Genomic DNA, 15728 nt, shown 5'->3' with positions numbered 1-15728 from the left:
GGCGGGGCCGGAGCTCAGCCAGAAGCGGGCAGTCGGTCGGTGCGCTGGTCAGGGAATTTCCTGAGCTGCCTTTAGTTAGTTCAGGCGTTCTTCGAAACCTGTACAGGATTATTTTCGGTCCAAAGTCACCCGCTCTGATTGACTGTGTTCAAATCAGGCTGTGTGGGGAGTAGGAGCTTTACCCAATGTAGAATCACAGATGGTGTGTTTGTCACCCAGCAGTGTTATTTTCAGGTTTGGGGGATGGCAGTGTTGTGAGTGCCGTGGGAGGGGGTTACGGTTAATGGAACGTTATGTAACGGTTGGTGGGGCGTTGAGAGCTCTCTACCCACCGTTCGTAACAAGTCAAACCGGCCCAATCCAGTTTGCTCAGCAACATGCTGTGCAGCTTCGATTAAAACCACACTGTATAGAGAAGCTCATTATCAAAGTTTAGAGGCTCAGTGACCACCAGGGGTGCCTAAAGACCCTCCAAGAACACCGTCTGAGACTAACTGTGCAGACTCAAGCGACTTAATATATATATCACCTTGAGCCAACCACGCACGTTAAGTAGGAGTCATTCCTCTGTGTATCCAGTACTGCAATAAAATATTGCTTGCTTCTTAATTAGGAGTTTTATTCCCGATTTTGGGTAACAAAAATGCCTATGTTGTTCTTTTCTGTAGCTAAAACTAGTTGAGCTTTATCTCTTGCACCCTTCCAGAACCTCAGAGCTGGTCACCCTCTGCCTTCTGAGGACGACCTTGGGATCTGCTTTTTTTGCTCTCATTCAATGTAATAGAGTTTAATGGAAATCTTGTGTACACTTGGACTGCGTATTCTTAATTTCCATGAACATGTGCATTAATTCCAGCTTAAACCTCCTGCAGCCTGGTGAAACACTGTGATGGCAGCTCAGATGACTGATGCTCATCGACGGTTCTTGCAGGTTCTGATGTCTAATGGAATAACAGAAGGATCAGAGGCCAGGAAAATACACCAGCACTGCTGTGAAACTGATAAAGGTGTGTCTGTCTTGGTGATGAAAGAACTGGGGTTTTTTCATGGTGCAGCTTACAAATAATTTGACTTCTGAAGGGCATGGACCAGCTAAAAAAAGTTTAAAAACTGTAATGATATGAGTGTTCCCTCTCTTTCCTGAAAGATAAAATAACATAGCAATGAGTAAACTAACTTCTAATCAGGCCAGATTCATATATAGTACTTTTTATTTTATCAGCGTTGTTTATAGGTTATACATATAAATAATTTAACAAAAATTTTTAGAAGTACTGGAAGTACTTCACTACAGTGAATGCTTTTAAGTAAATGCACTTCAGTTATTTCTCTCAGGTGTTGTGGGAGAAGTGACTACTGCAGAAACATTTTGGTGAGGATGAGATGAGGTTTCCTGGTGAATTGCTGTGCTTTTTTCCCACCTCACCTGCACTGTATTGTCCATTCCAAGTCCTGGAAGCTGTGCTCCTGCCAGACTTAGGAGTGTCCCTGTGCCATGTCACCATGCTACCCACTCTGCAGGGACTCTTCTGGTTTTCTGTGAATTTGTACCTACTTACCCATAGATGTAAGGTCAGAATGAAGTAATCTATTTGTGTGTCTCTTGAGTCCGGAAGTATAACCTGACCTACTTCTTAGATGCTAAAATTGCGAAGCGCAACTTTTGGTGTGCTCTAACCCCTATTCATTTTTTATGGAGAGTTTTTATCCCTTTTTTTTCCCACATAAGATCTACTGGAACAACCACTCATCTCACATTAAAATATTAGAGCTGTTGTACAAAAGAGTATTCTGCTATCTTTCATCTTTTACCCTGAGATCTGTCACTAAAGCTTCTTGACTGCTGTGTGCAGTGTTTCCTGTTGACAGAGACTAAGCAGGTGACAAAATTACACTTAAATATTGTACTTACTTTACTTAGTACTTATTGTACTTACTTTTTATTGTTCTTGCTGTTTGTTGGCTTTGTTCACTAAAGGAATCATGTATCAGAATCAGGAAGTCCTGGCCAGGAGCATCCTGTGAGTGCTGTTTGGCACTGTGGTGTATAGTGCCATGGGGCTTGGGAGTGGGACCTTGGTTCAATGCTGTTATGTGAGTGAGGGGCTCCTGTGACTGAGAACAGGATTAATTTAGTGATAACTGGTTGTATTTTTGGGACATGAATCATTTATCTAAAATTACAGAGCTGTTACTTAGCTCGGGTTCTTAAACCATAGACTGATGAAGGCAACAGGAGTGCTGCCACTGACAAAATCTTGTTTTGGATGGACATGAGGGTTGTGCTGGTGCTGTGCAGGCAAGAGCCATCACATGCGCTTCCACAGAATGACTCTAAAGTCCATCTTAATTATGTGTATGAGAAAACTGCTGCTAGTATTTACTTGGTTTATAGAACATGATTCAAGATACTACTTGTGTTTCTACAACACTAGGATTTTAGCTTTTCTGATATGTAACTTGATCACTTATATGCCAGTTATTTGTGAAACAGAGCACACAGAAACAAGAAATCCCTTGCATGTAAAGGAATTCAAGTCAGTGTATTTTTCTATCGTGCATAATATTTTTTGCCAGTTGTGTTTTATTTTCAGTTTAGCTTAGTTCAAGTCACTGTAATTATTGGATTAGTACCATGGATTCCCTGAAACAAGGCAGAACGTCTGGACTCTGTCAACTGATTTTAAAGGAGCTGAGTGTCTCTTAGGGCCACAAGACAGCAGCACAAGGAAGTGATATGTCTGCTGAATAGAACAGTTTGAATTCCTGTTTGAATTCTGCCTCACAGTTTTAGCACTTTTACTTGGGAAAGATGTTCCACATAAAAAGATCTGCCTGATGTGTAGTTGTTTGACTTTTCTCTGTATGTGGTTTTTCTCATTAATTTTCAGTTTACTACGCACACGATAAACTGGACGATTTCATCAGCACTATTAATAGCCACCTGCAGCCTTTGTTTATGCAGATCCGGAAAGGACTATCGGAAGATGATGGGAGAGCACATTATGCTGTAGTAGGTACCTGCTGTTTGTGTGGGGCTGGCAGTGGCTGCAGGAGCTGCTGGGAGGATAAACTGCCATAGCCCACGTGTGTGGGAATAGGACATGGCAGCAAGGACAACAGCAGTGTCGGAGTTACTTAGCATAAACATTGCTTAAGTGCTGAAGTGAGATTCCTTTACCACAGGAGACTTTCTTTCTTGAGACAGATTTTTAAACTAGAAAACACAGAGAGCTGTGCAACATTACTTTCTTTTTCTCCCACTCAAAAATCAACCTAGCACAAAAGGGTTGTTGAGGAGGGGCCTATAAGAAGTTTCCCCAGATGATGTACAATGTGCATGTCAGAGAAGGAAGGTTATCTAGTAATTTCCAAAGGCCATACAGGAGGTATTCTAACATTAGCTGCTGCTTTTAGACTTTCCTTTTGCCAGTTAAGTTGAGCTAACAGTTAATAGTAGTAGCATGTGCAATAAGAGTAGAAAACATGGGCAACTGTTTTTCACAGTGAAAAAAAAGGTGACTGATAGCATAGTTTCTGCTGCTGTCTTGCACTGGGCCTGGTGTGAGGTGTCAGCTCTGCTGCAGCACTCTGTGTCAGTTCTGGGAGCTTGGGTTGTTGAATGGCTTTGCCTGGGCAGAGGCAGCTGTGGAGAATTTGTGGTTGGAAGATCAGGGCTTGTAAAGAAAGAACTTGAATATGATCAAGTGCCCCTCAAAGAACTAACATTTATGTTAATTGTAAGATGATGTATTCTTTACCTCAGAGGGTCCTTTACAGTTTCTGGTATACAACTACAATGGCACTTTTGTATATCAGTTTATTTTTTTTTTTTAGGTGAATTTGGCGGAAACTGAAGTAACTAAAATGGCATCTGACTATACAGAAATTGAATTAGAATTGTTCAGAAAAACAGTAAGTATGTCACTTACCACTTAGTAAATCATATTATTTGGGAAGTTATCATCTTAAAATTAATGAAAATGGAAATGAATGGAGATGTGGTTGAGGAAGTAGTTGCCATTTTACCTAAATTTATCTGAGATTAGATGGGTGGGGTGGGCGGGGATGAAAGTGTGTGCAAGTAATGATTTGCTCTTGTAAATCAGTTATGGGTAAGGCAGTATCAGCACCAGGGAAGGGCTCCTTGGGGTTAGGGACACAACACATCTGCTTTCAGTTACACAAACAAAAGCAATTTGTTCAGGATTTTCAGTCATGATTGCTGAGTTTTTCACTGGCTTCCGTAGTTTAGTCATATACAGTAGTTTTTAATGCTAGTAACACACAAAATGAATTTGCTGATTTGAATATAAACATTTGCCTATGGTTATTGAGGTCTTTCCTGAAAAGAACTTCAATAAAGAGCAGATAAAAAGAAACGGATCTCTCACCACTTGAGTGTGTCCAGGGGTCCCTGAATGCACTTAGGCAGCTCTTCTATTTGTGGAAATGTTTTCTTTCCAGAGATGGAAACTATCAAGGGGACAGTGATTGTTTCAGCTTTTGGCCTTTGTTTTACAATTCTGGTTCAAGCCATATACTGTAGTATCTCTCACTTACGTGGATGCTATAAAAATGCACATCAGCACGTTACTATAAGGTATGTCTGCCTAATTGCAGTGTTTCTAATACTTCGTAATGTTTCTTCCTGTAGATGGACCTAATAATTTTATCAGAAAATGGGTTTGCCTCATCTACAGATATTTTAAACTTGGCAGACCAATTTAAGACAAAGAAAATGAAGAAAAAGGAAGCAGAACAAGTGCTGAAAGTTTTTGTGGAGGACAAGTGGCTCTCTGAGGTAACTGCATTCAAGTGTTCGTAGTTCAGTAGGTCCAGCTACCATGTTCTTATGGATGTGGTAGCTGAAACTGGAGGTCTTCTTGAATGACTGATGGCAAAAATGGTCTTATGGGGCCCATGCTTATTGCTGCTCCAGTGATTTTTGCAGAAAAGGAAGGAGACTTACAAGGAAGAAGTCCTTGGGTAGGTCTGTGCAGGACTATATGGTTTCAATTTCTTGTACCTGAGCCAGGTGGGTTCATGTGTCCAGTCCTGCCCAGTGACACACGGACATCCTTTGTACACAACAGCACAGCATCCTTCAACCTGGAACAAGAGCTGGGGAAAGCTCTTCACAGTGATCAGTGCTGTTAGTTACGTTTACAATTTCCTGAAAAGGAGTAAGGCCAGACATGTTGAAAACTCCTCTACCAGAAATGCATGGGCCACTGTGCACATGGTTACACCTGTTTTATTTTATGAGGGAGCAGTGGAGATGAGCTCACCATGTGGACACTGCAATTGCTTGCTAAATGAGACCTTAATCCCTTGTCTGCTGGAGTCATTGCATCATAGATCTCCAGCCTGCTGCCACACAGTTACTTGCATGTTAAGTTGATTTGACAGAGATTTCCAAAGATACCTCAAGCAGGAAATGCCTAGATTTTCTCGAAAGCTGGGAGAATTTTCTCTTAATATATAAATGGAGAGTCCCAAAACAGCATGCCTCTGTTAAGGCACACATGCTTGCTCATCTGTGCTTTTCAAGGACTAGATCTCTGTTAAAGGTGTGGGATCTTTATTCTGCTCCTCTAAACCAAAGGGGTTCTGCTATTTCAAAAGTGTTCTGGTATTGCATTGTACCAGCACAATAATTTCATGACGGTAGAAAAAAGTGGCTTGTTAATAAGTGGTTAGCAGTCAAAAAACGTAAAAGGAATTTAAAGAAATTCCTCATCTCAACATTTGTTTCCTTAGAAAAATGGAGAATATACTCTGCATACTCGTTGCATAATTGAGATGGAACAGTACATTCTCAGCAACTACCAGGATGTGGCAAGGAAATGTAACATCTGTCACAGCCTCGCCATCCAGGTAACACATTTGACCACCTCCTCCAATGGACTTGTGTCATCATAGCTGAGGTTTGTGGTACTTTCCCTTGGGTAGTAGGTAGGCACTAAAAAATCTTGGTCTTGTAATCTGGTCATGGTGCTCGTGTATTTTGAAAAAAACCCTTTTTTTCTTTTTTTCTTTTCAGGCATTTTATCTTCTGTCTTTAGAAATAAAATTGTCTTGGAGCAGTGTCTCCACGTATAAGGTTAGGGAAAGTGCACTCCTGCAATGAGATTCGTGGTTGTGCTGTCTGGCTTTCCAAACCAGCATGTTAGAGATGAACCCCTGATGCTGAAAGAGGTTTAGCAATGAGGTGTTAGCAGTGTCCTCTTTGGGTCTTACCAACAGATGTCATCGTGTGACACGTTCACTCTTGGTCCTGGGATTTTAATTCAGGAATTGCTTGTGTTTGAACCTCAGAAGGAGCACATGTGCTATGTAGAGCATACTAAAGCACTGTGTTTTGATAACTGGGACGTTACCAGTTCAGTCTTAAGTAGTTACAGCCTGGATTCCTATTCCAAAACTGCTATGTTTTCTTGCTCTGTGAGCCTGCATCTTCTGATCTGCCCAACTAACATGCTTCCATGTTACTTTTTCCATCCTAATTGGTCTCCTTTATTGTACTGAAACTGTTGTCTTTCAAGCTAGATTTTGTCCATATACCTCCTTTTACCCTTTACCACCATTGACTGTTGAGTGTGTCCACCACCTGTATTGTGGGAACCATTCTTTGGAACAAAGCGTTGCGTATCTGCTGCCCTTTGTAACAACTTTCTCTTAAATGGAAGGACAGGTTAGAAAGATTTTCTGAATCAACACTCCTGATTTCAGAGCCAAGTATGTGAATCCTGTGGAATTGGAATGCACTTACCTTGTGTCAGAAAGTACTTCAGAGCTCAGGCTGAACCCCGCTGTCCCAAGTGTAATGAATTCTGGTCTTGTGACATCCCAGGTACCAAGCAACCTATTTTTAAAAAAATTGAATGTAATAATACTAGGGAATGGGCTGTGATGTTCAGTGGCACTGGCTGTATTATTTGTAACTGTATCAGCCATTTCTGACTTCAGCGGTATGTTTCAGACACTAAACCACACATAGGCAGTATTGAGCCCCCACAGTGCCCAAAGAGTGCCACAGGGGCATAGAAGACCCTGCGCATGTTTTTTTATAACTATCTTTAGGAGGTGGGGGGGAATAGAGACACAACCATGACACTAAAACTTCTGGAAATACCAAGCTTCTAAGAATCTCTTTGGAATTCCTCCATTTGTCCAGGGAAATGGGACATTGTGAACAGCAACACGGGAATATACAAAGCATTTTCGAAAGGGAGGTTATACAATATTATTCTTTTTTCTGTGTTGTCCATTAACCTTTAGCTTTCTTTGCAGGGATGAGTCGGATGGGCTCCCAGACCCACCACAGAACTCCATTCTTGGCCCTAGATGATGCCAGTAAAACTTGATGACAGTGACATCTGTTTGCCCCCACTCTGGCAGAACAGCCAGACTGTATTGTATCCATTAGTAACAGTGGTCAGTGTACTCATTTTCTAAAGTTCTAAGAATCTTAAAATAAAACTGTCACTGACCTCCCTGTTCACAGTAATGCCTGCCTTCCTGTTTTGTGTTTGTAATTCTCCATATTCTTGGGTTGGGACTCTCAGTGCATGTTTGGGGATGAAAGATGCAAATGTTTTAGTTGGTCCTGCAAGCTGATTTATGCAGCTGAACTCTTGAAAGAAGCCTTTCTCAGCAAGTGCTCCCTGTTTGTACAGGGACAGTACAAATTCAGGTGCACAGTGGAAATGACACCTGCTGTAGCACCTCAAGCAGGTGAAAAATCAGTGCAGTATGTGCAAGGCAGCTGGCTGAATCTCTGACCTAGGACTGGAGTTGGAACACTTCTAGTTGGCACTGTGGTTGTGTTTTGTCCCTTCTTTAGATACAGAAGAATTTGTCTTGACATAAGGCCAGGTCATGAACAGCTGTGCTCTGTAAGGAGGGAATATTGCCACAGAATGATTGGGAAGCAGTAGGAGCAGACTTAGGGCAATTTTAGCTTATGTCTGCAAAGTGCTGAAAAAATTACGATATTGAGATTCTTTAGGTTTTTAGTCATGGCACTTCTGTCTCCAGTTTTAAGTAAGGATGCTTCTTCCTTTAAGAGTGACTTGGATAGGAGCCAAGGACTGGCTGTTGCCAGACACCAGACTGAAATGGCAGCATTCTTGTCCTTGGTAGAGATGCGTGACACTGCAGAAAGGCTCTGTCAGCAGTTCAGGTGGTGCTTAATCAAAGTATAATTAAAGTTCAGTTTATCTAACTGCAGTTAAACTATGGATTAACTTCACTTATGTTCTAGGCATTAACATGATGTTGTGGTTTAGGAATGGTACTCCCCAAATTAGTGTTCCCACCAAAACACTCCAAACCACAAGGTGCTTGCTCACTCCCTCTTCCCCCTACCTCTCCCCTCATGGAGAGGAGAATTGAGAGGCCCAAAAAATAGAGATCATAAATTGCAAAAAGAACAATTTACTGGAAACAGCAATGGAATAAGAAAATGAGCAGTAATAGCAACAATAACAAAGTGTACAAGAGAGACAAAAGATTCACACGAAAGTGTAACTCAATCATTAAGAGACCAAGGAGCCCCTTCCAGCCCCTGGCCCACAGCAGTGGCTGGCTGAGGTGGTACAGAATAACCTCTGGGTCTGGGCCAGATACTGCAAAAATTAACCCTGTCCTGGCCAGAACCAGGACATGAGTAACTTCTTCCATGCAGGAAACTAGTACCTTGCTTGGTGTTAGCCTAATTTTTTAATGTATTTAACCTCTAGGTAGCACCATTTCTCTAGCTAACTCCAGGGTTTAGTGTTGCTAAATCCAAGTAGAAGATAACACTGACCTGGTTTTTCAGACAGAGGCTCAGGCAGAGCCCTGGCAGTGCCTGTACACAGGCTGTATCTGAGGGGTGCACACACAGGATAATGACCTAACACATGCTCTTTAGGTGTTACTAGAAACATCTACAAAAATGAAGTGGCTACAGCATCATCTTTCCGCTTACCCATCGTGACTCCTTTTCCATGCTTTAGCAAGAGTTTGTTGGTTTTTGATTTTGCTCCACCTCTAAGCTCTCCTGAGAGAGTTGCTGCTTCCCTGATTTTTAATTCCCGTTTCAGTGTGGCTGACTACATTTCAGAGCTATGACCACCAGAAACTAACAGAGAAGCTGAGCTCAAGTGATCGCACGTAGTGCCAATATTTAACAGGAATAAACAGAATCTGTCCAGGCATCAGAATGCAGGACTGAAATGCAGCCTTTGTGAAATTTGGAAACTTGGTCAAGTCTGGATCTTCCACATCGACCTATAAAAAAATCAATCATCAGAAGAATGTCTTTACTCACATAGGATTTAATAAGGCAACACTACTGATATTAAAATTTCAGGCAACTATTTACCTGACTAGTGTTGTGAAGAATTTGGCTCTCATGTGGGTACAGATTTTCTGAATGTTGTGGTGAAGAGAGACGGATATACTTTCTTCCAAATACCTATATATAATAAAATAAATTTTTTCCATTGGTCATTAACTGGCACATTACTGGAAGCTGTGGGTCATAGCTGGCATTTAACAGTAAAATATACCTGATTACAAGGAACATAATTATCTTCATTAGTAATAGACACTGCTATAATAGAAAGTTAAATCAGGCTATTGGAATTCAAGTACTTCCTCAGTTGGAGCAGATAAGAACTTGAAATGACTTTCGGAAGGAAATGCCTTTAACCAAATTGCGTTCAATTCAAAGTTTAAGGCACCCAATTTATACATCGTTTTTTGGGCTCTACATAGCTAAAAATAAGAACTGAGAATAAGGAGGCTGAACCTTCATTGCAATTCATATCAACAGGCAGAGGTACATGCACAGTGACTGCTAAGCTTCCAGATAGCCCTCAAACTCTTATTTCTGTGTTGTCATTAAACCAGTTCTTTCATTGGCATGCTGAAATGAGATGAGAATTCGTAAGGTGAGTGGCCTGGCTTCCCTGAGCACTACATGAACTGCAAGTTTTGGTGCCAAGATGTGGCAGCATGAACGAGTCAAAGCTGACTCCTCTGCTGATACCAGTGGAACAGCAGGTTGAGGGTGAAGATTCATACTCTTGTGCCAGCAATCCAGATCACCTCAAGAGCTAGGCATGATCATACTTGTTGGGAACTGTCCTCTTATGGGTACAAGAGCTAGGCATGATCATACTTGTTGGGAACTCTTATGGGTCCTCTGACTAACCCCAGCACCCTGGAGTGGCTACCCAACCATTCCTAACCAACCTGCTTTTCCTCTACCTTAACATCCCTTCCCACATAATAGAACAGGATTTCCTGAAATCTTACCAACACCGAAGCTGTCACACAGACTATTTAGAGTTTGTTGCTTCAAGGACAGCACATAAATGTATTCTACAGACTGGACAAATACCAGTGTACTCCTGCCTTGTCCTACTCTTCACTATCACTGATTAAACTACTAGAGCATTGATCTACATAACTCTGTCTGTCCATGTGTTTTTAGGATGCCTTCCATACCCCAAAGGGATTAAGGATATTAATTACTCTGTAAAGAACCAAGTATTACATGGTATTTTTGGTGACCCATGGAAGTGACAAAAAATGCTGGTTATTGCTCCAACAGCATGTTCTCTGAATGCTTGCACTTTTTTTGGGACTGCCATCAGCTGTTAACAGCTCCTTCCTTAACTTGCCTCACTGGGTTAAGACCTTGTATATTATAAGACTGGGGGCACCAGTTAATGGGGAATAGCCTGCATCTCCAGAGACTGCTTTTCTCAATAATGGAAAAACTACAACCTTGGCACCAGCCAGCAGCCAGCCAGCAGGGATCATTTCACTTTGTTACTTGTGCTTGTGCCTTCCTGTACTCCACAGCCACAGTTTAAATGGCATCACGAAGCAAGGCAGTTTTAATTGAAAGCTGCCAGATCACCAGCTGTTCAAATTACAAAGACTCTCTCACAGCACTGGCAGATAATCTCCCATTTTTCAGGCAGAAGAAAACAAGCTCTGAGGTTTCTAAGGGAAGAATCTTTTCCCAGTTCAACAGCTCCTATAAATTTTTCTTCTACCAAGAACAATTCGCCTCAAGCTTTACATAGCATAAATAGTACAGTACTTCACTTTCAGAATGCAGCAGTATGTGTGTGCTGAGCAGGTAGCACGGAAGAAAAATACAATCCATACAGAGTTGCACAGCAGTTGTAAAAAACCATTCTAGGAAGGCCTGAATTAAGCCTCAGTTTCAAGTGAAAATACAGGTTAGCAAGATGCAACTGGAACAGAGAAACTAAGGCTAAACCCATAAATAACTATCAGTAGAAAGTAATGTCACAGTCCTTCTGGAAAAGTGTGAAAGTGTAAGCCTGGGTTTTTTTAAAGAGTTTGATGGGACAGCAATCTCCTTCAGTAAACAAAACACCTCTCAGTATTTGAAGATTCACAGTAGTCAACTGCTTGGATCCAGAATACATCCGTATATATACAGTATTGCAAAAACTTCAGTATTGCTGAAGCCTTTTCTGCTTATCATACTGCCATGCTGGCAAGGAAGTTGGAGGTGCCTGGGAGGCTGGGAGGAGACACAGCCAGGACAGGTGACCCAAACTGACTGACCAAAGGACATTCCAGACCATATGACATCATGCTCTGTATATGGGGGAAGAAGAAGAAAGGGAGGATGTTTGGAGTGATGGTGTTTGTCTTCCCCAGTAATTGTTAAGCATGATGGGCTCTGCTCTCCTGGGAACAACTGAACACCTGCCTGCTCATGGGAAGCAGTCAAGTAATTCTTTGTTTTGCTTTGCTTGCATGCACAGTTTTTGCTTATTAAACCTCAATCCTCAAATTTTCTAGCTTTTACTCTCCCTGTTGTCTCTCTGATCCTGCTGGTTGGGGGATGAGAAAGCGCCTGCATGAGGCTTGGGGATTGGCTGGGCTCAAACCACACCACCAGAAAAAGAAACTCCTTAGTACAACATGACAGGATCCAGATTCTTCCCAACTCTGTTACAAATTCCATGTGACCTTGGAAAAGCTGCTTCTTGTGATTTCTATCTATCATCTGTAGAACAAGGGTAACTAATAGTCTCTCTCAATGAGCAACACTTGTGGTCTACAAGATTACATTCAGTATTAAGTTGCAGTAGTGGCAAATGCAATAAAATAGGAAAACAGTATCTGTCTGCACGTTCTCTATCCTTCAATTTGTCTGCTCCCCTTGTCTCTAACACATACCATAAGCATTTTCTCTAAGTATTGCATTAATGGCATGTGCAGAGTAACTACAGTACATACCTGGGCTAAAAAATTTTGCTGGGGATCCTGATGAAGAGGTGAGATTGTGCCTCCTGGACCAAACCAAGCATTAATGGTGATGTCATCTTCTTCCCCTTCCCCCAAGCAGCAGTAGTCAGGGATACTGATATCTTCTTTCAGTTCTGGGATCTACTTCCATAAAGAAAGAAACATTAACAAGGGTATGTGCTGACTTGCCAAAATATGTAATTCATAGAACAGATGAGCAAGGCTGGACACAAAGAAAACAAATGACTGGCTGGTCCAGCAAGGGTAGGAGAAAAGTAGCTGACCTGCTAGGAATCTGCAGGAAATGTTCTCAAACTTTCTGTTCTAGTGAGCAGATTCTGTTGGAAGGAGAAGTGGGAGAAAGAAAGGGGTTTCCTCATTCTTTAGAGAATCTTTGCTTTTGCAGAAACCAGAAACACCCATAAGAATTTGCTCTTCATGGAAAAGGAGCAGCTGATCTCTTCTATACTATGCTTGCTTCTCTGTGAGATTCCTTTTTATGTCTCCCACCAACCTAAGCTCTGGTAAACTGGAATGACATTTCAGATTATGGTAAATATATCAGTGTTGAACACTGTTTCCTGTCCAAATCTCTTCCCTGACTTATAGTCTTTGAGGAAATGGGTTTTCCAGGTGATATCCCCCTAAGTATATGCTACATTGTACTGAAACAGCACTAGGACTTAATGTCTTCATCCCAAAAGGGTTTTGTTTCCATGTCTTGCAGCCAAATGGAATAAACCTCTCCCTCTGTTCCTTCAAATCATGGGAATAGAAACTTAAGAATTACTGCGAATTCTCCATATGCCCTTCGATCTAGTACAGTCGTCTTCAGAGACAAGTTGTGCTACAAAAGGAATACATGACTGTAGGAAGATAAAAACCTTCACTAAGTTTTACCTGATCAAAAAGCTGGTGCTGGGCAAGGTATCCTACATTGTTCTGAAATGACAGCAGAGAAAGACAAAACATAGTAACATACAGGTAAGACAGTGAGTTATTTTACTTACAGGTGAATATAATTTACTTATAGGTAACAACCATTTCCAGTGGCCTATTCAGAGTACTATAACTATTTGAACAGTATAAGGGTCTTCAGAAATAGCAACTTACAGCTCCATTGAAATTGTGAGAGTGTAGGTGTGTCTCCACAATCAATAAATCATCCAGCTAGAGTTACTGAAGGAAGCTGGGACTCCCTATTGAATCTTGACAGCTGACAATGCCCTGCATCTTTCTAGCCAGACCCTGCTGGCATACAGACCAGTTCTCCTTCACACCCTGGAACTACTTCCATACTCTATTCCAGATCAGTTTGCTATGGCACATGGTCCTTCCTGCCAGAAGGCCAGGAAACACAAATGGGGGCTTGGGATCCTCATCTGTGAAAGCAAAAAGACATTCCAGATGCTAATCAACTTTGTATTTTTGTGCCTCATGGCATTTAAGTTTGGATCTGATCCTAAATCTCATGCAACAGTTTAATAGAAAGAGGAACAACACTGCTGGCTGAGGATCCCTTATCCTTAGATTCCACCAGTCAGGTTTTTGCTGCTTATGTATGTATGTATGTATTTATTCATCAAATTCCAGCCACTGTACATTTGATTATAGGTAAAATTCAAACCTATTGTTGCAATAATTATTCCTAGCTTCAGGTCTTGAAAATACGTTAAACCATTTAATTCAGAGTTGTGCTTACAGCACACCCCCTCCCTTGACATCACCTCTGTTTGTGGTAAGCAGAACTGTTGTCTGTACCAGCACCACACTGCTGTGTTTGGAGATGAACCAAATGAGTGTAACAGACCTCATCCATGATACACTGGCTGATGAAGTCACTGACAGTCATGAGCTGCTGAGACCATTCCTCGTCTGTGTACCGAGCACCCAACTCCACAGGGACTGTGCGGCACCCTGCGACTTGACAAAAATAGTCCACACTGAAATAAAAAAAGTTCCATTACCTTCTATACTGCTCTTACTAATTCTGAATGTAAGACAATCAATCCAAATCAATCTTGTTGGGTAATAAAATTCTACCAGCCTGAGCTTCTCCTGTCTAAATCAAACCAACCAGAGGAAAAAGGCAGAAGAAAAGGGTGCAAGCAACAAGGAAATCAGCAGGCAGGTTTGTGTGTACATGACCCCACAACTGTCTGTTTTGGTTTGGTTTAAAAACCTGTTTGCCTCAGTTGTTTCCTTCCAAACTAAGAAAATTTAAGCAGTTACTGTCTCTTGGCAAGGGATGGCCATTTTTTTTGCTGCCTGCTTCCACATGTGATAAAATGTTGTGTCTTTTAGTCAGTAATACTAGATCAACTCTCTGTCAGTGTCTATACGGGTGCCAAAAATACCCATCCCAATTATAGCCAGAGGGATTAGTTTGATGGGTGAAATACATCCTTCCATGGAAAATGGTATTACCTAAATGGAGAAGTTAATCTTTTTAAGCGCCTAAGGTTAACTAGTGCAGTTAACTTCCCTCAAAAATTAATAAAATCCCTATGACATAGCAAGTGTGATCAGTTAATTTTACCTTTGGTTGTTCAACTACTCAAACTAAGCAGGAGTGGTTTTTCCCCTTTTCTAGGGAATCATGACCTTCACCTCACAAATACTTGATACTCAGTATTGGAAATGTGGGCACCATTGCTTGCATTACCCAGGCAGCACAATGCTGTTAGTCCTGCACAGTGGTGTCTGAAACTCAACACTCAAACACAACAAGGAACAAACATCAGTGCTTGAACTTACGAATGAAAAAGTCAATCATGCTTACTCACGGCTCTAAAATTCACTTTCCATTGCACCAATTATCAGCAAGTTCCAAGGGGTAAAAACCACTGATGTGTGCATGACACAGATCCACTGAGCTGTGAGCAGCTCACTGGCACTTTGCGACGTGCACTTCTGGTGAGTTCCCAGGTGTTGCCATTGGGCTCCTGGGACGGCTGCAGGCTGGGCAGAAGGCGGCCTTCACTCATGAAGAGCCAGAGACTGGGCAAAGGGTCACGTTTGCCCCAAGACAGTCCAGCACCTGCCGTGTGATGCCCTGAATGCTACGAAGAGCTTCCCTCATCTATGAAGCAACTTCCACAGAGCAGTAGGACACCGCTGCTAGCAAAATGCACTGCCCACGGTATCCATCCTCTGTGAAGGTCTCTGCTGCCCTATCGAGCATCAAGATACCCAACACAGGGAAAACAATCGTGCCTTTACTTGGACTGGGAAGGAACTTCTCACCTCCACTTCTTCATACACGGCCAGTGGTCCATGACGCCCTCCAGGACCACAGGCCGCTGGGGAATGAGGTAGTTGTCTCTGAAGTGCTCCAGCGAAGGACACTGAAGGTGCGGAATCACCTCCTCCGGCTGTACCGCGGGGGGCGGCGGCGGCTCCGGCCGGACCCTCTGGAATGGACGTTCCCCCTC

The 15728-nt window shown here is 42.1% G+C and overlaps 2 protein-coding genes across 3 annotated transcripts in view; one reads left to right on the top strand and one right to left on the bottom strand.

Annotated features, from left to right (window-relative positions):
• The first annotated feature begins 738 nt into the window (after window positions 1–738).
• On the top strand, window positions 739–7513 carry NSMCE1 (NSE1 homolog, SMC5-SMC6 complex component). Of its 2 annotated transcripts, XM_017734236.1 has the most exons (8): window positions 739–1007; window positions 2892–3013; window positions 3838–3915; window positions 4658–4804; window positions 5764–5880; window positions 6047–6106; window positions 6736–6856; window positions 7297–7513. In XM_017734236.1, exons 1-8 carry the CDS (start codon window positions 890–892, stop codon window positions 7368–7370), a joined length of 837 nt encoding a protein of 278 aa, XP_017589725.1. In that variant the 5' UTR covers window positions 739–889; the 3' UTR covers window positions 7371–7513. The 2 variants fall into 2 exon arrangements, with proteins under 2 accessions (XP_017589725.1, XP_008631758.1); XM_008633536.2 differs by lacking the exon at window positions 6047–6106 and having other exon boundaries at window positions 786–1007.
• Window positions 7514–8422: 909 nt separating this feature from the next.
• Window positions 8423–15728, bottom strand: part of KDM8 (lysine demethylase 8) — an 8301-nt gene continuing 995 nt past the window's right edge. Inside the window, exons 2-7 of the mRNA XM_017734312.1 lie at window positions 15541–15725; window positions 14105–14237; window positions 13195–13236; window positions 12286–12435; window positions 9374–9466; window positions 8423–9279 (exon numbers count right to left, since the gene is read on the bottom strand). Of these exons, the coding sequence (XP_017589801.1) occupies window positions 9115–9279; window positions 9374–9466; window positions 12286–12435; window positions 13195–13236; window positions 14105–14237; window positions 15541–15725 (768 nt within the window). The 3' untranslated portion in view covers window positions 8423–9114. The remainder of the gene's footprint in view (window positions 9280–9373; window positions 9467–12285; window positions 12436–13194; window positions 13237–14104; window positions 14238–15540; window positions 15726–15728) is intronic.

This window comes from Corvus brachyrhynchos, unplaced genomic scaffold, assembly GCF_000691975.1.
Source record: "Corvus brachyrhynchos isolate BGI_N302 unplaced genomic scaffold, ASM69197v1 scaffold5, whole genome shotgun sequence".
NCBI lineage: Eukaryota > Metazoa > Chordata > Aves > Passeriformes > Corvidae > Corvus > Corvus brachyrhynchos.
The sequence above is the reverse complement of the archived record's forward strand: the minus strand, read 5'-3'. Positions and strand labels throughout refer to the sequence as shown.

Coding starts and splice junctions, on each gene's coding strand:
- NSMCE1 (XM_017734236.1), top strand. CDS start 890: ATGGCAGCTCAGATGACTGATGCTCATCGACGGTTCTTGCAGGTTCTG. Junction 3,916..4,657: donor TAGAATTGTTCAGAAAAACA/GTAAGTATGTCA, acceptor TTCTTCCTGTAG/ATGGACCTAATAATTTTATC. Junction 5,881..6,046: donor GTCACAGCCTCGCCATCCAG/GTAACACATTTG, acceptor TTTTCTTTTCAG/GCATTTTATCTTCTGTCTTT.